This window comes from Bos taurus, chromosome 5 (genome assembly GCF_002263795.3).
Source record: "Bos taurus isolate L1 Dominette 01449 registration number 42190680 breed Hereford chromosome 5, ARS-UCD2.0, whole genome shotgun sequence".
NCBI classification, from domain to species: Eukaryota; Metazoa; Chordata; class Mammalia; order Artiodactyla; family Bovidae; genus Bos; species Bos taurus.
In genome coordinates this window covers 24775475-24799080 of record NC_037332.1, presented here as the reverse complement: position 1 = coordinate 24799080, position 23606 = coordinate 24775475, and the positions used below count along the sequence as shown (strand labels likewise).

Here is a 23606-nt window from a genome sequence, read left to right as displayed (position 1 = left end):
GGATTTTCCCAGACTAGGGATCAAACCTATATCCTCTGCACCGGCAGGCGGATTCTTAACCTCTGGACCCCCAGGAAGTCCTGTTGAGTAAGTCTTTAATTAATAATTCATAATTTAGTGTACCCAATGTATCTGGGTCAGTTTGGGATCACTTGAAAGCTATTTAGGAAATAATTTTTGTTGATTTTAAGCTACATTTAAGGCATCCTTTTAACCAAAATATCTTTAGCCTAAAGAACAATATTGAGAGAGAGAATTTCAGGGATGTTCTCTTCTCCAGAGAGGTGAAATGTCCTGCCCCAGCAACACAAATAGTATTAACTGAAGAATCTATGATCATATAATCCTAAGGACATATGGGAATTGATGCCAACAGTTTGTTTTATATGTCTTTTTACTTGAAACTCTGACTTTCCAATACTCCTTTTTGTCATGTTCTGATTTTTCTTTTCCTTGCAAGATATTTCTGCTTTAGTTATCAAAGTGCCCCTGTCTATGCATTTAGATTTTTTAGAAGTTGGACTTCAGGTCTTAGGTTAGCATCAATTCAGATGTGTGAATTAGCTGGATCCTCATCTTTGGATAAACAAACTCAATGATTTAATCCTCCCAACAACCCTATGAGGGAAGTACTTTTATTTCCATTTTAGAAATGACAGGGGCACAGAAAGAAAGAGTGAGACTATTTGAGACAACTCCTGACAACTTTGATTTATTGGGCAGAGAAAGGGAAGGATTCCTGCCCGGCTTGGTGTAAGTAGATTTGTGCCCACTTTGGCTTCTGGGGAAGGGAAGATTGAGAAATGCAGGGATGGAGTGCAGATAAGATGGTTTCTTTTGGAATTCTTCTAGAGAGAGGTAAGTGGAAATCCCTGGATACAGCAGTCCTGCCTCCTGTTCAAACAACCAGCCTGTTGTCATGCAGTGTTTTCTTCAGAACCTAATTTGGGTTTTTAGTGGTTATTTTTTTAGGCTCTCTCTTCCTTCATTGTAGTAAAATTTCCAAGTAAATTCTTGATAATGTTTTTTTAAGCTCAAAATAGGATCCAAGAAAATGTCTATTGTGTAATGAAATGCTTAAGATCAGATTTTTTTTTTTAAGTAGTAAAATAAAGTGACTTAATTTAAGAAGAGAAACTTGTAAATTCTGCCTTTATTTTGGCCACTTAAGACCAGTGGATCTGGCCAGATCTTTATGTCTGTGTGGTGCCCAAACCCTGTTTGGAGTTAGGACAAAGGGGGATCTTGAAGCAACAGTGAGGGAGTGGTTTTTTTTAAGCGCGCAGATGCTGCTGAAGAAACAACATTAATTTTTATTTTCTACCTCCTCATCAGTTCAGGGTAGAGACTATCTTTTTTATCCTAACTCTGCCTGCATAGATTCTGGAACATAACAGGGACTCAATAAACTGAAAGGGCTCAGAGAAATAAGCCGTGTTCCTCTTTATGAGGTTGAGAATTCCTATATGGTAGTGCCAGTGAACATTTGTTGGATGGATGGATCGATAAATTGCTTTTAAGAGTAAAAACAAGTCTTCCGGTTATCCAGAAACAAACCTGTGGGAAAGGACTGAAATGCTTCCCTTTCCTCATCTTGCCTCGGTCGTAGGATTTGCTGACTAGTTTTCCTCTGCTCTGCTTCCTGCTCTTTCCATTTCCCTTTTTATGATTCAGGCCAGATCTTTCTAAAGTCATGCCAAGTTATGGCAGTATCTTCCTACTGGTCATGGTGTTCTTATCAGGCCCCCTTCCAAGAAGACCTTGGGAAAAAACACACTCCTCCTGTGTCTCCCGTTGGCTCTCACACCACCACACTCAACACTACTAACACCAGATATATGGGCTTTTTTCCCCTATACCAAGCGATTCTCTTCAGCACCAGCTTGGTGTCCTGTAATTCAGGGGTCCCCAACCTCTGGCATCTAACACTTGATAATCTGAGGTGGAGCTGATGTAATAATAATAGAAGTGAAGTGCACAATAAATTTAATGCACTTGAATCATCCCGAAACCATCCCCCCACCCCTGGTCCATGGGAAAATTATCTTCCACAAAATCGGTTCCTGGTGCCAAAAAGGTTGAAGACTGCTGCTGTTATTTAATTCAGTTCTGACACTATCTGCCTAGAGATAGTGGGCTCTGATCCTTCCAAACTTCAGGTGCCATTCACAAGTCTTGGGCTGCAACCTCTATTTCTGACTGATGGACTGTAAATCTGGGTTCCCATGACTTTCTCCTTAGGTTTGAAAATTTGCTAGAATGGCTCACAGAGTTCAGGGGAACACCTGTTTACATTTACTGGTTTATTGTAGAATGGTATGATAAAGCATAAAAACGAGCTTCATATGGAAGAGATACTCAGGGCTAAGTATGTGGGTTGGAACTCCCATGCCCTCTCTGGGTACTCCAGCTCCCTGGAACCCCACCAAATCCTGTCCTCTGGTATTTTTATGGAGGCTTCATCACGGAGGCATGGCCCATCATTAACTCCACTTCTAGTCCCTCTCCCCTTCCTGGAGGATGGAGAGTGGTGCTGAAAGTTTCAGTCATGGTTTGATCTTTCTGGTGACCCATCCCCATTTAGGAGCCCACTAAGAGTCACCTTGTTACAACAAAAGATACTTGTTGTCACCTAGGAAATCCCAAGGCAGCTTTGGGGGCAGGGGGAGGGGGTGGTATGTGTGCGCACGCGCATGCTTGTGTGTGCAAGCACTGAGTCACTTCAGTCATGTCCAGCTCTTTGTGACCCTATGGACTGTAGCCTGCCAGGCTCCTCTGTCCATGGAATTCTCCAGGCAAGAATGTGAGTAGGTTGCCTTGCCCTCCTCCAGGGGATCTTCCAGACCCAGGGATCGAACCCATGTTTCTTATGTCTCCTGCATTGACAGGGAGTTCTTTACCACTAGCATGTCCTGGCAAGCCCATTTTTGTCAGAACTAAAGTCAAAGAACAGAAAGAAAGGGAAATTGCTCAGGTGTGTCTGACTGTCTGTGACCCCATAGACTGTAGCCTGCCAGGCTCTTCTGTCCATGGGATTTCCCAGGCAAGAATACTGGCGTGGGTTGCCATTTCCTTCTCCAGTGGATCATCCCACCCAGGAATCAAACCCGAGTCTCCCACATTGGAGGCAGACTCTTTACCATCTGAGCCACCAGGGAATCCAGATATTAGGACAAAAGATGCTCCTGCTGCTTCTGTCATTTAGAAGATTGTAAAGATTTGGGGAACCTTGGGCCAGGAACTGGGAGCAGAGACTCTGCAGTTGGCCTCCGGTATCTGCAGACTCACAACCCACACACAGGGAGGGCTGACTGTACTGTACCATCTTATATAAGCGAATTGAGCATCCAGATTTTGGTATCTGAGCAGAGTGCTGGAACTAAATCTCCCACAGATAACAAGGGATAGCTATATATATTTTCTGTCATTTCGCAGACATACTTTTATTTTGCTTTTCAGGAAAGTTGAAAACTTACTTATCCTACCACAATGAGGGATACATGTCATTACACATTTATCCAAAGTCAAGAGTGAACTGTAATGGAAACTGTGGATTTGAGGCAGTTATGGTGTATCAGTGTAGGTTCCTCCATTGTACCATATGCACCACTCTGATGGGGTGTGTTGATGATGGGGGAGACTAAGCATGTGTGAGCGCGGGGGATATGTAGGAAGTCTTCATATCTTCTCCTCAGATTAGCGGTAAATGTAAAACTGCTCTAAAAAGTTAAATCTTACTTTAGAAAAAAAAATTATTGGTCCAGAGTATAAAGACCACAACTATTAAACATGCTCTTTGTAACTGAAGAATTGTGCAAGCCTTACTTTCCTTTGCTCTAGCTGCATTCATTATCTGACTCTCTCCTCAAACCTGACTGTCAAGGGCAGATTTTCTCCTCCATTCATCGACCACTTTCTCATTCAAGCAGTATTCACATGGCTGGCACTGAGCTGGGCACCTGTATGTATAACACAGTGGTGGTCCCTGCCCTTATGGAGCTTACAGTCCTGTTCTTTGGGAACCACACCCAACCCCTCAGGTTCCCTCCCAGCTCTTCCTCTTCTTGCCTAGAATTTATATTGATCTGGTCATTTGTTTGAGTGAGAAGATCCTGAGGATTTATTTTTGTAAGCATCACCTTCTCTTTTTGGAAGGAACCTTTCCTGGCTGGCTCTGTGGGACAAGTGCGCTTCTGGGCTCCCCTTGTGGCTCACTGGTAAAGAATCTGCCTGCAATGCGGGAGACCTGGGTTTGATCCCTTGCTTGGGAAGATCCCCTGGAGGAAGGAAAGGCTACCCACTCCAGTATTCTGGCCTGGAGAATTCCATGGACTGTATAGTCCATGGGGTCACAAAGAATCGGACATGACTGAGTGACTTTCACTTTCTTTCACTTTTGTGTGTATGAAAAGTATGTTACATAATACCAAAAAAAAGTCCCTTTTCATCTTCTACCATTCAGGGATGACTATCATGTATCCTTTCAGGTTGTTTGTTTTTGCTGCTGTTGTTAGGATTTGGGGTTTTATTTGTGGGGGGGATGTCTCTATTTTGTTATATGCACTATAAAAGTTTGAGTAAAAAACCTTTTATTTGTGGAAAGTTACTACATTGGTGTTGAAACAAGGTGAATCATTGGGGATCCTAGTGAAGAAAATATAATGAAAAGTGTAATTTAAAAATTCCTCTGAAGTATTTTTTTCCATTTCTGTATGTGGCAGAGGAACCAATCCTTTGAACTTTGATTAAATTCAGATCAGGTAGTTTCTTTGATCTTGTTCAAGATATTTATGTTATATTATAAGTAACTTTAACAACATATTATATTACTTTTCGTGTAATCTTGGCCTTTAGTCCAGGATGGCATTAACTCCCTCTAGGTTTTAGAAATCCAGGATTTCCCATTTTGATAGAAAAATGGGATATTGAAAACATCTGTTACATCTGCCGTAGTGTTCTGAAGCTATAAATTTGAGTTGTGAACAGGCTAATAAGCAGATATGACAAAAGATCAGAATCAGATTAATGCATGACTTTTAAAAATCCCCACTGAATATTGAAACTTTGCTTCTGAAAATTAAAACCTCTGCCTAGCAAGTGTTTGTTTGAAAACCATGGGCTAATTTTCTACATCTGAAATCATTCTAACATTTTCTCTAGAGCAAAACATGATGAAAGGCAGGGCTGTCCTGGACACCAGCCAAAGAATTTCGTCTCTAAGGAATCCAAAGCCCTTGATATAAGGCAGCTCCATCCTTGAGAAATGGGAGGGTCATAACATTCAAAATTCCTGTTGTAATTAGCTCAGCTCTAGTTCTGTTGCAATTCAAAATACTTTATTTGCAACTGCAATTCGTTGATAACTGGGTTGGTGGGGACCAAATATGAATAAGAGGTTCTTTAAGTGGGCCTTGGCCTCAACGAAGCCATTTCTGTATATGTGAGATTCTCACTTGGTAAACTGGCAGCCTTAATGCTTGGAAAATGTTATCCAAGAAGAAAAGCAATCTCAATGAAGTAAAAATAATGGATGTTTACATTTGTTGGGAGATTTCCATCTGGGGTTGATTCCTCTAAGGGCCTTCTGGATATGCCAAGCCAACCTGTTCTGCTAAAAAGGAACTGAAGGGAGAGTCTGTCCATTATAAGACCTGCTCTAAAATTTTGCCCTACGATGAGCCTGGCATCAGGTTTGGTTTGTGAGTTCTTTCGGCATGCCCCTCTGGAACAGACTGATCAAAGTCTTAAGATAGGCCAGTGTTGCCTCAAGTGGCTATGTCCTGATGGGCTCCTGCCGAGTTCCAAGTCCAGCCTTCACTCTGCTCACCTTATTGGGTGCCCTGGTGAAGGACTGCATCAGCCCAGGAGAATTGGACTTTTTAATTTTTTTTTTAAACTTTTTGGCTGTGCCATGAGGCATGTGGGATCTTAGTTCCCTGAGCAGGGAGCAAACCATAGCTCCTGCATTAGGAAGCACTGGACTTTGGAGGAAGTCCTGAGAAATAAATGGTCTTTTTAATTCACAGAAAGGCATTGTCAGCTTTCTTAGAACATGAATTGGTGAGCCTGAGAGCCTGGAAAGGTCACTTTACTAACTTAGGGAGCTCTGGACCACATACTGAACTGAGAAGGGTTCCCAACTGAGTTCTCCATATTTGAGAAGCAGGAAAATTAGAGCAAAGACTGGAGCACTTTTTAATTAATCAGACCCTCCGAGCATCATCTCAGCTGCTTAATAAAATATGGAGCAAAAAGTGGTAACCCCTAAGTGAATGTCTTCAGTTCAGTTCAGCTGCTCAGTCATGTCTGACTCTTTGCGACCCCATGAATCGCAGCACGCCAGGCCTCCCTGTCCATCACCAACTCCCGGAGTCTACTCAAACTCACGTCCATCGAGTCGGTGATGCCATCCAGCCATCTCATCCTCTGTTGTCCCCTTCTCCTCCTGCCCCCAATCCCTCCCAGCATCAGAGTCTTTTCCAATGAGTCAACTCTTTGCATGAGGTAACTTCTTTTATTCGTTTGTCCTAGAAATAAGTTAAGGCTTTTACTGTATAGACCCAGAATCTTTTCCTTTTCATTCCCCGCCCCCCACCCCCAATGTTCTGGTACAGCTTTCTTCGGCTCTCAGCCTTCTTCACAGTCCAACTCTCACATCCATACATGACCACAGGAAAAACCATAGCCTTGACTAGACGAACCTTTGTTGGCAAAGTAATGTCTCTGCTTTTGAATATGCTATCTAGGTTGGTCACAACTTTCCTTCCAAGGAGTAAGCATCTTTTAATTTCATGGCTGCAGTCACCATCTGCAGTGATTTTGGAGCCCCCAAAAATAAAGTCTGACACGGTTTCCACTGTTTCCCCATCTATTTCCCATGAAGTGATGGGACCGGATGCCATGATCTTTGTTTTCTGAATGTTGAGCTTTAAGCCAACTTTTTCACTCTCCTCTTTCACTTTCATCAAGAGGCTTTTTAGTTCCTCTTCACTTTCTGCCATAAGGGTGGTGTCATCTGCATATCTGAGGTTATTGATATTTCTCCGGGAAGTCTTGATTCCAGCTTGTGCTTCTTCGAGCCCAGCGTTTCTCATGATGTACTCTGCATATAAGGTCAGTTTTCATTCCAATCCCAAAGAAAGCCAATGCCAAAGAATGCTCAAACTACTGCACAGTTGCACTCATCTCACACGCTAGTAAAGTAATGCTCAAAATTCTCCAAGCCAGGCTTCAGTAATACGTGAACCGTGAACTTCCAGATGTTCAAGCTGGTTTTAGAAGAGGCAGAGGAACCAGAGATCAAATGGCCAACATCTGCTGGATCATCGGAAAAGCAAGAGAGTTCCAGAATAACATCTATTTCTGCTTTATTGACTATGCCAAAGCCTTTGACTGTGTGGATCACAATAAACTGTGGAAAATCCTGAAAGAGATGGGAATACCAGACCACCTGACCTGCCTCTTGAGAAACCTATATGCAGGTCAGGAAGCAACAATTAGAACTGGACTTGGAATGTCATTTAGTCCATCATAAATTCAGGAAACATTTGCTGAATATGCAATTTTATTGCATATTCTATTAGATGCTGGTAATATAAGAGTAAATAATCAGGCTCCTGGTCCTCCTGCAATCCATAGTTTAGCATTTGTGTTTAAAGGGATACCTGACACCATAGAACCATGTTCTCAAATTTGAAACGCTCAACTTTGGAACTCTACCCTTTGTATATGCTCATTTCCTCTGTTCTTTGCCATCAACCGTTTCTGAGCAAAGCGTCCAGGAATCTGACTGGGTGCTGTTGAATTAAAAAGTCCCCGATTCTCACAGATGACTCTTCTTTAGGAAATGGTTACTATACCTCTGAATAGTTTTCTGCTTTAAGTTGCTTATTCATTGATGAGGCAATCAAGAAATGGTAAGGCTTACTAGGAGTTCATGTATTGAACACTTAGAGCTCTAACAAGATATGGTGTTTTTTAGGTTCTCATTCTTTTATGAGAACATGAAAGACTATGTCCTGATATATGAGGACAAAATTCACTTGCTTAATCCTTGAGGCTGCACATGCTAAATTAGTTTTGTGCTGCTACTGTTGGATGATGGTGATTATGGGGATTAATTAACCTTTATTAATCAAGGGTGCCACCTGGTGGCCAGAAAGTACATTTTGTGGTGCCCATGCAGACCTCACCAGCCTGTTTTTCTTTGACATAAATAACTTCAATAGCATTTGAGGCATTTTTATTACTGAAGTTTTGAAAAATTCTTTGCTTCGTTTGTTGAAAACAGGAAAGACATGGAATACTATAAATCTAACATGGCAAATCGAAATGACTCCTGTGTTCTCATTTTTTAAAATGATCGCCAGCGGGATCAGTTCAGTTCAGTTGCTCAGTCGTGTCCAACTCCACGGACTGCAACACACCAGGCTTCCCTGTCCATCACCAACACCTGGAGCTTGCTCAAATTCATGTCCATCGAGTCGGTGATGCCATCCAACCATCTCATCTTCTGTTGTCCCCTTCTCCTCCCGCCTTCAATCTTTCCCAGCATCAGGGTCTTTTCAAATGAGTCAGTTATTCGTATCAGGTGGCCAGCAGGATACTAGGACCTAAATGATATGTAGTGAACAATTCCACATGACCAATGCAGGCGTGTCTGTCTGGTCTCCCTTCCTGTGTTTCACCTGGCTTATGACAGTCACTGGGACAGCTGGTGATTTCATTGCTCCTTCCATCTGACTCAGAGGGTGATCAGTCTCCTGCTCATTCTGTAGTTAAGGCATGGAGTGATTCTTAACTGAGGGGCTCATGGTTGGGTCTTCCTAGAAAAGGTAAAAGTTCTCAAAAGGAAGATGTACTGCAATGAGATAACCTGAAAATACAGATGAATACATTAGAAAGTTGAAATTCTAAAATTCACTTCTGGAAAGCTGAATTTTGAAAGGTGAATTTTAAGTTGTTTTTTTTTTTTTAATTGGCAAGGAAAGTAAACCTAACCCCATTATCTTCTTGATTAATAGTATGATTTTGCAACAGCTTCATGGTGGGGTTTTTGCCCAGCCAATTTGTGTCTTTCCACTTTGTTCCTAAAAGTTTAGGTTGGCGAGCAGTAGCTGAACTTGAGTACAAGGGAAGAAAATGCAACTCAGAAACTTATCAGGCTCAGCATAGTGATTCTGAGGTCAGGATTTCCTAATACAGACAACCTCCAGTGACCGCTTTTGGTTTAGAGAAATGTCTCAGTTTGCATAGATATGTTTCTGTATTAACGAATAAGAATCAAAGACAAAATAGGAACTTGCTGTGAATCTGATGCTTAGGTAAATCTGCTTTCGTTCATGTGCTCTTCTGCTCCCCCAGGCTTAAAGGAACATCCCTTTTGACTAATGATGTAGCCTAAAAAGAGTACGTTTTTCTTCCTAACCCTGTCACTCTCATGGAAACATTAAATATTTGAATTCGCAAAAGATGACTTATACAGGGAATGCATTCTGATGGGGTCAGAGTGAGATTAAATTCATTTTTCATCCCTGGGTGAGGCTAAGTACAGTGTACGGTCAATATATTTTGTTAGTTTTGGAGACTTTCTTATTTGATTGGAAGAATGCTCTCCAATGTGTGTTCGGATTAGTTTGGGATCTAAATTGCTTGTGATGGCCTCTGGTGAGATAGAACTTCTGCTGTGGCTCACAGAAGCTTAGTGCTGTCTCCCACAGTATCTCACGGTGACTCACTGCCAGGGCTGGGTAGTTACAGTGTGCATGTCTAGACTCACAGGTTCTTAGATCAGTGTCTCAAAGACGTATAGTTTCAACAGCTGGGTGTGTATGTTTATGTCATCTATTAAGTTTGAAAAGCTGGCACCAATATCCAAGTTTCTCTTTGTGCCTTTTTGAGCATGACTTCATAAATCCATGGGATGAAATTATATTTGTTCCATAATATTGCTAAGTGGAGATTGCATGGTACTAACTCACTTCAGTCGTGTCTGACTCTTTGCAACCCCATGGACTGTAGCCTGCCAGGCTCCTCTGTTCATGGGATTCTCCAGGCTAGTGGAGTGGGTTACCATGCCCTCCTCCAGGAGATCTTCTTGACCCAGGGATCGAAACTGCATCTCTTAGGTCTCCTGCATTGGCAGGCGTGTTCGTTACCACTAGCGCCACCTGGGGAGCGCAAGTGGTGTGATGGTCTCTGGAACGATAGAACCTGTGCTGTGGCTCAGAGAGGCTTAATGTCATCTGCGGTATCTCCTAGTGGAGACTGGATCTGATAAAATGCATTCAGTCTTTTAATATGCCTTTCCTCTTTCCATTTCTAAGCTCCCACAGGAATTAGGATTGATTTTAGCTTTTACTGCCTTTTACCCACTAAGACAAAATCCTATATGAAAAAAATCTTTAAAAAAAAAAAATCATTAAGTATTTCTTGTCCCTTGTATGCCACGTCTCTGGCTAAGTGGTATGAGAGAAAGATGGTATCAGATGTGGGCAGGCCCTGCCCACAAGGAGCCTTGAATCTAATGAAAAAAAAAAATGATAGAAGGCATACAGTGAGTAACTGCTGTGTTATATTATTCAAAGGGAAAGAATATTTCTTTCAAATGGAAAGTTTGGTAGGGGAGGAGGAATTTGAGATGAGCCTTGATGAATTATGAGTAGAATTTTTATATGCAGAGACAGAGAAAGGATTCAGAAGAAGGGTGCATTAAAGACAAAAAGTATAGAGCCAGGGAACACATAGGAAGTGTTTAATAAATTGTGTAGAATCAAATTTTAATAAGAACAAAGGGCTGGTGTAAGGCAGTAGCAAGAAAGAAAATCAGAACAGTCAACAGGGACCATGTAGTGGGGTCTTGAAATTACAGGAAATGGGATTTGTTTTAATTTGGTAGTTAAGTCGTTCAGCATTTCTCAACTGGAAGTGTCACTTTGAAATCCAGCAATATTCCTTGGTGTTAAAGACTTATTAAATATAACCTATTGCCTTAATTTATTTTGTGTTGCAAGAGCTGCTGTGTACCATGTCGCTCATTTACAGACCATCTGGACCAGGGTTTCTTTACTGCAGCCCTGTTGACAACGCCCTAATGTTGACATTAGGATGATCCTGCGCATTTGGCAGATGTTAAGCAGCATCTCTGGCCTCTAACCCCTCAATGCCAGTGGTGTCCCCGTTCACCCAGTTGTGATCATCAGAAATATCTTCAGTCGTTTTCAAATGTCTTGGGAGGTGGGTGTGGGGCAAAGTTGCCCCCGTTTGAGAACCACTGGTCTAGACACACATATTGCATTTTTTGGGTATGTATTCTGGGCATTATTAGACTCTTAAGATTGATGAATCTGAGTCCCTTAGGCATTCAATTTATTAATGCTTGAATTTTGGAAGTAGACGTACATCTGATCTTGGGATTAAGGTATTTACTGTGTGTTGGAGTAAAAGTGTTGAGCTGGTCATCTGGAGACCTGGATTCTGATCCTGGCTGTGCCACAAAGAGGTGGGATTACTTGGGTGAGACGTGTCCTCAGTAGCCTGGTTACTCATCTCTAAAATCACCAGTGCAACCTGTAGGCTCTTTCTTAGCTCTGATTCTGTGTCCTGATTTCAAATTGACCCCAGGGCTTTATTCTTCCATTTTTAGAAAGTTAGCACAACCAGAATGAATGTGTATACTAACCAATAAGGCTGACTTATTGGTCTGACTAATAAGGCTGACTAATTTTTTTTTCCTTAGTGCTTTATTGTACTAAATACTATATATGTATTTTTTTCACCTTTTCTAGATTATTTGAAAAATCTCTTAGAAGACTCTGGAGATTACAGAGACACTCAAGGTAAATGATTTCTGTGGTCTTAAGTGTTAGAAGTTTTTATGTTACATTCATTTGGACCTAGAAAGTAAAAATGTAACAAAACCCATATACAAAACTGTGTTTTATTCATAACAAGCCTTTTTAAACTCTGTTTTGGGCAGATGAAGATAGAACTAGATAAAGTGTTAGTGGCCTGGAAGCAGGTGAAATTATAGGGACCAAAGATGCCCATGGTCAGGCAGCCATGGGAGCCAGCCTCCTGAGAGGGTGGTCCCAGCATAGTGTGTGATCAGGAAGCGTCGTCCTCCTGGGCTCAGTCTGTCTGTGCCAGGGTGCGTTCACCTTCAGTAAATGTCCACCAGCTTTCGAAGGCAGAGATTGAACCAGTTGATCTGCAGCATCCTTTCAGGCTTTAAAATCATGAGTCCCTGAAGTGACCAAACAATACAAATTAGAGGTAAGGTCTAAAATAATCTATTATTCTGGGACTGTTTAAAGATGGGCATTAGGTTTGCCATCCTTCCACTCCTTACCCCAATAGTACTTATCGGAAATAGTCTAGTACAGTACAAGGGATTCACTGATATTCATGGGATAATCCACTGTGTGTGTGTGTGTGTGTGTGTGTGTGTGTGTGTGTACGCGCGTGTGCGCGCGCATGTGCATGCAAGTATGTCTGTCTCTCTCCCTCTCTCTCTCTGTTTCACACACACACACAAGGATTTAATTCCATTTGGGATAGTAGTGTTTTTTTCTGTTTACTCCCAAACTACCTCTTTTGAATGTCATAGGTATATCCCTGGTTCCAATCTACAGAAACCCCCTAGACAAATCCATCTCCACTACGTTCATCTTATGAATTTTGATCACATTCTTGTGCATCCTCCTTTACATTATCAGATTACAAAGCTGAAAGGTCTTTAACCCATTTTGTAGAGATTCTTATTCATTCTATTAATCATTTTACTTCTTTTTCTCTAACATCTTCTTTCACAAGGGTTGTGCTTTAAAGGGTGCTTTTTTAAAGGAAAAGATTGGAGTGGGGGATAGAACATGCTTCTTGTCTTTGGTGAACATAGTTTAGTTGAAGAAGGACGTCTGTGATACCCTTCAGGTAAAGAACAAAGCAGATAGCTTTAAAGTAAGAATGCGCTGAGCAGCATAGAATCATTTGAAAGAGGGAACAAAGCATGAGAATTGAAGAGGCAGAGTTCTACTTAGAGGAAAGCGGAACCAGAGATGAATTGACTGGAGATGGTGGACGAGAGGAAGAATGGACATCACGAAGATAAATATCTTAGACAGAGTTTAACAGAGCAGGCCTCAAGAAAACGTCTGTCCCAGGGCTTCTGCCTTCAAAGAAAGTGCATTGTTAGCTCCGTTTTGCCAGTAAAACAGAGGCAGGGCAGAGATTAAGGAGCTTATTTAAAGGAAATTACACAGTTCAGCAAAGACATGGCTTAGAATAGGCAGTGAATGGTGACATGTACTGTATGGCCAGAGGCAGTGCAGTGCAGTGATGAGACTGCCCAAGGGCGAGAGAAAATGAGACTGTTGGTAATATAGCTTTGGAAGGTGAGCAGAAAAGTTAAAGGAAGAGTCACAGGGGCCTTGTAAAGGGATGACATGGGAAAAGTAGGGTTGCAGAATGGGTGGGAGAAGTCAGAGCCTGGAGGCCAGGTGACCAAATAGCAGCAACTTTAGTACTTCATCCATTCATTAAATCTTCAAGCCTTTGTCCCTGTCCACTGGGAGGTCAAGCAGGTCAGAAAGCAGGGAATGTGTCCAGGCTCACCTCTTGATATCTTCCACGATAAGTGCCAACTGCAGTACATTCCGATAGGTGGTTGGAATCTGTACAAGAAGATACTGCTTTCCTTGGATAAAGGTGATGATAACACATTTATTTTTGGTTGCACTGGGTCGTCGTTGCTGTGAGTGGGTTTTCTCTAGTTGCAATGAGCAGAGCTCCTCTTCGTTGCGGTGAGCAGGCCGCTCATCGTGGTGGCTGCTCTTGTAGCAGAGCACAGGCTCTAGGTGCGCAGGCCTCAGTAGCTGCAATACATGGGCTCAGTAGTGGTGGCACACAGGCTTAGTTGCTTTGCGGCATGTGGAATCTTCCCAGATAGGGATCGAACCCACGTTCCCTGCATTAGCAGGTGGATTCTTATCCACTGTACTGCCAGGAAAGTCCAATAATATATTTAAAGGCTACAGAAACCTCCAGGGTCGATACCAGAAAGAGTATCCCTTGGAAGGTATAGTTAGTCCCTCAGTCATGTCTAACTCTTTGCGACCCTGTGGACTGTAGCCCAGCAGCCTCCTCTGTCCATGGAACTCTCCAGGCAAGAATACTGGAGTGTGTAGCCATTTCCGTCTCCAGGGGATCTTTCCAATCCATGGATCAAACCTGGATCTCCTTCATTACCAGCAGATTCTTACCATCTGAGCCATCGGGGAATCCCAGTAGGTATAGTAGCTGGTCCAAAAAAAACCTCAAACCCTTTCCAGAAATTGATTAAAAAATATATATATCTATTCCTTTCATTGATAATTACTGTCACTGCCACACCAGGTTCAGGAGAGTATGCTTCCCTCTTTAACACTCTACCAGTTTCTCTCTGTGAAAGTGCTGCTGTCATTTGGGATAGCTTTCTTTGTGGGGATTGCTAATTAGCACTGCAGGATATTTAACATCCCTGGCTCCTTCCCACTAAAGGCCAGTGGGCCTTCCCATCATTGTGACAAACAAAAGTTCTTACACATATTCAGGCATTCCCTAGGGGAATACTGCTGAGAACAGCCATGGCCCAAAACGAGACAAGGGACACTTTTTCCTTTATATGTATAATGAAGATGGTAAGACAGACGTTCAGAAACATTTGATAAAGGCAAGAAGTTAATAAAAAGAATAAAACACAGGTGAGGCTCAGTAACCCAACTCACAAAATAATGTGTGTAATTTCCTAAGATACAGTATGCTTCCACGAGGCTTTTTTCCCTTTTGGGGTCAGACTAAGAGAAGACAGCTAAGCCCTGACCTTCTTAAATTCAAGGTTCTCATAATTCTGGTTTCCTATCCCAGGATCCTTGTCTGTCAAGGCAGTTTATCCTGGAATGGTCCTCAGCTTCCAGTTAAATCCTATTCGTATCCTTGTAGTCTCCAAGAGCACAAATCTCAGCGCAAAACAATCCTGACTTCCTACTGTTGATATGCATGGTCTATAATGTGTCTTTTTTGTTTTTGGCCAGACTGCATGGTTATTGGGTCTTGGCTCCCTGATCAGAGGTTGAACCCATACTCCCTGCGATGGAAGTCCTAACCATTGGACTGCCAGGGAATTCCCTCTAATGTGTCTTCAGAGTCTGTCTTTGGCTCATTTCTTTTCCTAAGTACTGTTTTTGCCTGTTTGTCCTTGGTTTTGCTCTCCTCGAACTTCACCATGTGTATTTCTGCCCACGCACAGTTAACTGAGCTCCTCCACTAGCCGTCTTGTTACCTGGAGTTGCTTGATGTTGCATTTCATTGGTAATGATAGTGATCAAATGCCCCTTCTGTTCCTACGTATTTTAGATGCCCTTGCTGTTGTTATAGAGGTAGCCAACCACGCCAATGACACCATGAAGCAAGGAGTAAGTATCTTCATTTCAGTGGCTGTTGTACTGTTGTACCTGGGAGCTTATGCCTTCATATGCTCTGCATTCTCTTTCTATAGGACAACTTCCAGAAACTTATGCAAATTCAGTACAGCTTAAATGGACACCATGAAATAGTTCAGCCTGGACGGGTAAGTGTTTTAGATTGCACTTTACAAGCTTAATACAATGGATTTAGTCACCATTTGTAGCTATTTTCATTTGAGTTATGAAAATAGGTTTTTTGTTATTGTTAGTCTTCAGTGACCCAATCTGGATTAACTGCATTCATTCTATCCTTTAAAAACATGCATGATTTAAGTCACTGTAACAAGAAGTCCAATTCAATTAGGAGAATGGCAATGGACCCCACAGAGTATCTGATTAAATAGGATCGTTTTATTGTGTAATATAGCTGACCTCACACAGCTTTAAAGACAATTTCATTTCAAATCTTTAATGTAAGAGTGAATTTTGAGAGGAGGGGAAAATTATTGATGTTTTGATGCTCTTCTTGGAGCACAAAAGTGGCTGAGGGAATGAATTCAGGAAATTTACAAAGTGCAATTGTCAGGATGTTGGCTCAGCCTGGGGATAAAGTACACACTCAGTCAGTTACATTTTAGACCACATGGTACCCCTGGGGTCAGTATTGGCTTTATAGAATTCTGCTGGCTTATCCAATTACTAAATGACTGTAAGGGTTTTAAAAGAAACCATGGCTGTAAAAAGCCACAAGGAAACTATGCTACCCAGCCTTCACACAAAACATCTGGGTAAAGAAGGTTGAAAAGGAAATTACGTGTATACATATATTGTAGTTGTGATGGTATTAAATGGGTGTTCGTTTGGATGAATCAGGTTTTTCTCAAAGAAGGAATTCTGATGAAGCTATCTCGGAAAGTCATGCAGCCCCGAATGTTTTTCCTGGTAAGTGGCCATGTGTGTTGCTGTTGAACCCAAGGCAGGGGTAATTGCTTAGTGAAAGGAGACCTTTGTTCAGGCCAGATAAGCTTGGCATGTTCAAATAGCAGTTTTAGTGGGATCTTTGACTGTCTGGAGTGCTTATTTGCATGTCAAGTATAGGAAACAAAGTCTTGTATGGTGCATAACTAGAAATTTACTTCCTTCTTGAATCTAGTTTGTTTCATGTCTGATTTGGAAAAATTGATTCTGTCGGTGTTTTGTTTTGGCAGATTATAGTTCCTTAGTGGGATTTAGAATTCAGAAAATGTCAAATTTCTTATAGAACTTGGAAAGACAGCGCATTTTCCAGAAGTTGCCTTCTAGTAATATTATAATAGAACATTCTAGGTGGTTCTGATTTTATAAGCAGAACCTAAGGATTTTATTGAGAGAGTTTGAAGCAAAGAGGTAATTTTGTTCCTTTATTCCTGTGTCTTACCAGTATCTTTGTAGATAAAATTTCTTGCTTTACTTTGTCCTATGAAATGTTTCTACTTTCAGTTTAATGATGCCCTGTTGTATACAACACCAGTGCAGTCTGGGATGTACAAACTGAACAACATGCTATCTTTGGCTGGAATGAAGGTCTGTGCGTCTGTTAGAAGATATATATATATATATTTTTAACCCAGATGTATTTAGAGAAAAATCCCTACGATGATCATTTTCTCATAATCCTTCTCTCTTCTGTCTCCATGTGTTGCTGTTCGTGTGTTCACTTATTCATTTTTTCCCTCATATATTAATTTAGTTACAAGATATTTCCTGAGAACTGCTATAAACAAAACATGTTAATGACTTAGTGAAAAATACAAAGATGAATTGAAACAGGATTCTTTCGTCTCCACCTTTGCTCTAAACCCCCATGAGTTTAGCAACTAGTGGGGAAGCAAATACACTGCATGTCAACACCTATAAAATAGATGGTAATAAATAATCACTATAAAGGCACAAAATTTGTGGGAGCTCAGAAAATAAAGAACGTGTAGCTTTTTATGGGACATGGTGGAGGGATAGTTGGCAGTGAGAAAAGAGGGAGACATGAGGAAGTCTTTCTGGAGGAAGAGCCAAGAATCTTAACAGAGTGAGTCACATCTGGCCACACTGAGATGTGGGGAAAGGCATTCTTGGTAGAGGGAATAGTGTGAGCAAAGGCCTGAAGATGGGAAAGTTGGGCCTTTGAGTATGTGGGTGTTTACATTCATCTGGAGCATAGAGCAGATGAGGGAGAGCATTGGGCAGTTTTAACTGCACATCAGAGATAAGGTTTTCCATAGGAGATGTCTGCTCAGTTCGTTTTGCTTTCTTCCAGGTCAGAAAACCCACCCAAGAAGCATATCAAAATGAACTTAAGATCGAAAGTGTAGAACGTTCCTTCATCCTCTCAGCCAGGTACATTTTACAAATACGTATAAACATTTGCCAGTGTTACGGGCTCAGATACCTGCAACATTTTTCACATTAAGGTTAACAACTAGACTTATTTTCCCCCCTTCTTTTCTCTCCTAATACCATGCAGTTTACTTTTTCTTTTTTAAATTTATTAATTTATTTGACTGCGCCAGGTCTTAATTGCGGCATGTGGGATCTAGTTCCCTTACCAGGGGAACCAGATCCCAGCCTCTCAGCATTAGGAACGAGGAGTATTAGCCACTGGACCATCAAGGGGGTCCCCCATGCAGTTTACTCTTGATTTACCATGTAGGGAGAATGTCTGAGAGCTGATGCAGTAGTATGCTAGAAGCACAAATATTAAAATGTTCCTCTGAATGGAGTAATAATGCTAAAAAGTGCTTTGCCAATCATTATTTTTGAAGTGGGTATTTCAAATCCTTTTACAGTGATATGGAATGTTCTTAAAACATCTAGCACTTTATATTTTACAAGGAAGTTTTCGTATAACATTCCAAGGTCATAAAAAATCTATTGAGGTAGGTGTCATAAAAGTGAGGAAGACCAAGTTACAGAAAAATTGAATTGTTTTCTTAAGGCTGCATTGCTGGCAAAGTCAGGATATGAATAGAACTTTTTTTGGTTTTAAATCTGTTGTTACTATAATACCACTTTGCCTCCAATAGAAACCTACAGTGATTTGTGTGTACAGCAAAATATATGACCATAATGTAAATCAAGTGCTGAGGAAACCTGAAACTGTATGACTCATACAGGTACATTATTCAGGTTTGGCTAAGTGCCAGGAGTGGCTGTCTGGCAGGATTTGACTGGTGAAGGGAAAGACACCAACAGCTCTAGCTTACTCTACTGCCAGATCTGGATAACAAGTCTGGGTGGCTCTCAGACTTCACCTTTGATGTAATCAAAATAGCAGCAAACCCTTACATGGTGCTTACTTTGTAGTCGGGACTGTCTTGAGTACTTTCTGTGTATTAATTCATTAAATCTTCACAATAAATTTTTAGGTGAGTTACTACTATTATACCCATTTTATGGTGAAAAAAGTCAACCAGCTATTAAGTAGCAGAGCCAGTGGAGCTGAAATTTGGATCTGACACTAAAATTCATTCTTTTAACTGTTCTAATATTGCCTGTGTCCCTGGATGTGAAGGCCTCAGACCAAATGTGCTGACTTCCCAAATCAGACCACAGGAACAGCTCCCTGGGTTGTGTCACTCTTCTGAAACAGAAAGGCCACTGCTGTCTGATACTAAATCTCAGGATGACAGGGGAAGACAAATTCTTGTATTCTGGGTTTGTCACGTGCTTCCCAGATGCTGGCTGGAGCAAGCAGAGCTCTGTCAAGGGAGCGAGTACTTGAAGCATCCTCCAGATCAGTATTTAAAATGTGAAAGTAGGGGACTTGCCTGGTTGCTCAGTGGTTAGGACTCCACACTTTCACTGCTCAGGGCCCAGGTTCAGTACTTGGTTGGGGAACTAAGATCCCATGAGCCGAGCAGTGCAGCCAATTTTTTTTTTTTTAAGAAAGTGGGAAAAAAGTTTGATCACCTGGAACTGTGTGATTTTTCCCCTTTCTTTTCTTTCTTTCTTGAATTAGTACAAAAAATGCAAAGAACATCAAGTCCCTGTATATCAGGTTGCTGGCGAATACTTTAGCTTGGTTCTTAAAATTAAAAAAATTATTTTCAAAGATCCAAAGAGGAAATGCTTATAGGGAAGTTAAGTTTTCAATTGCACTTAAGTTTTCTAACTAAAATGTGCTTTGATAAACAAACATTCTGTTTATTAAAAATTAAACAATTCAGAAAATGATGGTCAGTCTTTCTTTCTTTGGTTGCCTATCAGTTAAATATCTAGATGTTGTGTGTTTTTTCAGATCTGGCTCCTAGAATGATCTAGTAAGATCACTGAATTTTTAAGTGTGATGGGAAACTATCCAAAGGTTTAAGCCAAGAATTGGTGTGACCTCATTTTTCATGTTTAAAAAAGCACACTATCTGCTTTGTAGATGACAGGCCACCAGAGACTAGAGTAGAAGTTGGAAGACCGGTTAGGAGGCTGTCGATGGTGAGGTCTGGACTATGGTTAGACTGAGGTCTAGCCTTCAGTTAGATTTGATGGAGAAAGGGCAGTTAGGGATAGCCTCCCTCAAGTCCTGTGTCTGTCGAGTTATGAAGGGTAAGTAGGAGTTGGATAGCTTGGCAAAGAGAAAAGGAGGGGGCTCTTGGCCACTAGGAGTAGTGGGAACGAAGATCCTGAGGTGGAAGGCAGCATGGCGTGTTCGAAGAACTGAAAAGCCACTGCGTCTTGAACTTAGCAAATGAGAGGGAGAGTGACCCGAGATAAACCTGAAGGGACGGGGAGAAAAGTTATGCAGAACTGTCTTGTGGATTTTGGTCTTTAGCCTAAGAGCCACAGGAAACCACGGAAAGATTATACAAAGGAATGATTTGATCATACTGGCATTTTAAAAAGAATATCTGGTTACTCCGTGGAGAACAGTTTGAGAGGGAACTGAAGGCAGTGAGTAATGGGACAAAGGAAATGAGAGAGGCAATAAGATTGAGTCTTTAGCCTGGACAACGTATCAGGTTGCTGCGATAGGTAACTGAGAGCTTTGGGGAGAAATCAGGAATTTAGGTTCAGATGTGAATGTGGAAAATCCCCTGGAGAAGGAAATGGTAACCTGCTCCAGTACTCTTGCCTGGAAAATGCCACAGACAGAGGAGCCTGGTGGGCTACAGTTCATGGGGTCGTAAAGAGTCAGGCACGACTGAGTGAGTGAGTGCAGGCTCACAGGTGCATATTGAATATGAGGTGCCTAAAAACCATCGGTCAGTACAGAGGTAGTTTATGCCAGGAGCTGGATGTCAGAAGGGAGACCAGACTAGAGGCATGTCCTGGGGAGTCATCAGTTTAGAGATGATGATGGAAGGTAGCAGACTGACTGGGAGTGCACAGGGAGACCACAGACTTCCCTGTTAAATCCTGTAATTTTTCCAGTCGCACGTTAGTCATCACCTCTGCAAAGCCTTCTTTGCGACCCAAATGAGGTAGTTTACTATTTCTGAATTATTTATCTACTTTACCCTTACTGTATTATATGGTAATTACTTGTTCTTAGGTCTCACCTCAGTTGGGTGTCAGCACTTGGAAGTGAAGGGTACTTTTGTGCCCGGTTCACAGCATCGTGCCTGGCCCATGGAAGGCTCCCAGTAAATGTTATCAAGTGAACTGAAATGATGGGGCCTTTGGACCCCAGAGTAGCATCCCACAGTTAACACAAGAAAGCCATAGTGTGGCAGGTCGAGCACACCAGAAATCCCTTCTGTTGGAGAACTTTTTCCCTTAGAAATTCTTTCCAGTCAGTGGAGAAAAGGTGCTTGGTTGATGCAAATTTGCTTTCTGGCAATGTCCACATTCCATAAAGAAAAGAATACTTGGCTTAACTGTGTTTTCTTAGGAGGAAGATGCTGATTCTTCTCTTAACCATGTCACAAAAGCAGGGCTAGAATGTCTGCACTTGATGCTCGAGGCGAATGTGTGTGGTCTCTGAGACGTGTTTTATCAAGAGCTGATAAACATTGTTTTGGCAGAAGCCCACACAAGAAAAAGCCAGGAATAACTAAATGAAAGAACAGCATATGTGACATGATTTGCAGTCGAATCACATTCCACATGCTCCCAGGGCTCCAGAAAAATCAGACAGCAATCCTCAAATTAGCCATCTGCCTCTCTGCTTTCTGTTACCTTTTCCAGTGAAAAGTTGGGGAAGGAGAGAAGGCAGGGGGGACAGTAATATTTTATGAATGTTTACCCGGAACCTGGACCTGTGATCTCATAGCATAACTCTTCAGAGGACAGGAATAGGAGCTAGAGATGGCCTGGTGGTGAAGGGTTCCATCCTTAGCCACACCTGAGTCTGATACCAGGTCACCATTTAACACAGCAGCCTGTTATCTAAGGCATCGCAAGTGATGCAGCGGTATAGAATTTGCCTGCCGATGCAAGAAATATGGGTTTGATCCCTGGGTCAGGAAGATCCGTTGGGAAGGAAATGGCAACCCATTCCAGTATTTTTGTCTGGAGAATCCTACGGACAGAGGAACCTGGTGGGCTCCAGTCCATGGGGTCACAGAGAGTCAGACAGGACTGAGCACTTGAGCATCCTGAGCATCATATTATCTAAAGCAAATTATCTAACTGTTCAAATCTTCACATTGCTTTTCTATAGATGGAGATGGTGTGTGAAATTGGGATTGGGGGAAAGAGATATTCCTCTGAGGATATGAGGTGTGATGGCATTTGCACAGAGAGCATTCAGCACAATTGGCAGATAATGTGGTAAATGTTAAATTAGCGGCAGCTAGTGAGACAGTGATGGTGGAATAGTAGAGGTAACAGGTGGGTTTTGTTTGGTTTAGAGAGATGGGGCTATTTCTATTTTATTTTGGTTCTGATACATAATGAAACTTTGAAAAATATACTAGTTTTAAAATTTTGTTTGTAAACTGGATGCCTTCCTTTTAATATCCGTATGAGTGCATTTTCTAAATGGTACTGAAGCCATTTAGTTGGAAGGTTCATTTCTGAGAATGATTATGGTGGGGAAGGTTAAAGTATCTCCTTGATGTGCTCTGGATTCATCAAAATATGCCTATTTGTATAATTTTTTATGATGGAATTTTTCCTTTTAAAGTCATTACTTAAAAGTTATGCACTTAAAAATAGAATGAGGACTACAACGAACCTGCATATTTGGTCACTAAGACTCAAAAAATTACCAAGGTTCTGCCACAGATTTTCCTTTTTTCTAAAAGTACTTTAAAACATATGGCAAATATCAGGTCATTTTACTTCTGCATACTTGAGTATGCTTCTCTTAAAAATAAGAAAATGCACATTTTCTTACACAGTAACATTCCCATTATTATAATGGATTTTTATTATGATAGAGTTTTACATTTATTATTAAATTCTCTTTTCTCTCTACAAAGACACACACATACACACACAATACCTAAAATGTGTCTCCCCTCCTGAGTTTGCAAAACAAATGCACCGATACTGGTAATGATTCTGAGTCACCATAGAATTTTTTTAGAGGGCCTCTTTGCAAAAACGTAGAACAAGAATGCATTTTTCCGAGCAGGCTGTCCCCCTATTTGGCCCATTTCTATCTATATCTGAGTCAGACATTCCTGATGAACTGAGGGTAAGAACAGAAAACGTGATGGACTGAATTGGTAGAGGAGCCCTAATAACCACTGAAGGCTCTCTACCTTATTAAACACTTCTTCAGCTTCTGTTTATGACACCAAAAATATGTTTCCTTTACTCTAGTGCCCTTTCTAGAGTATTTAGTAACCTAAAAATATTTGGCATTCTGTGTTGTAAATTTGGATTTGAAACTTGATTCCTTGGAATATTTTTTAAAGCTAGGATTATATCTCAGGAAGCTCCTTGGTTATATAAGTAATTACAGTTATTAATTGCATGAATAGCCCTTAAATTGAACAAAAATACTTCCAAATTTAGGAGACTTCAAAAGCCATTCAGTTTTAGAAAGTGGTATCTTTGGAAAGAAGAAAAGTGTTGTGTTTGCTAAAATGCCATATGTTCTTTAAATGCCCGCTGGTTATTTGTGCCCAGAAACCTCCTAGTTGTTGCCTGTGACTCACATTGTTGGAGGATGGTGGAATCTGTTGCCATGGCAGAAGGAAAATAAGAAAAAGGCAAAGAATAAGAGCTGACATCTGGCTGATAGAACCT

General features: G+C 41.3%; 1 protein-coding gene across 4 annotated transcripts in view; it reads left to right on the top strand.

Moving 5' to 3' along the window:
• Window positions 1-23606, top strand: part of FGD6 (FYVE, RhoGEF and PH domain containing 6) — a 106871-nt gene that overhangs the window by 69600 nt on the left and 13665 nt on the right. For all 4 annotated transcript variants that reach the window (XM_002687205.7, XM_005206128.5, XM_059886842.1 and 1 more), the window contains exons 9-14: window positions 11787-11837; window positions 15391-15449; window positions 15533-15604; window positions 16314-16382; window positions 16920-17003; window positions 17731-17810. In XM_002687205.7, the coding sequence (XP_002687251.1) occupies window positions 11787-11837; window positions 15391-15449; window positions 15533-15604; window positions 16314-16382; window positions 16920-17003; window positions 17731-17810 (415 nt within the window). The remainder of the gene's footprint in view (window positions 1-11786; window positions 11838-15390; window positions 15450-15532; window positions 15605-16313; window positions 16383-16919; window positions 17004-17730; window positions 17811-23606) is intronic.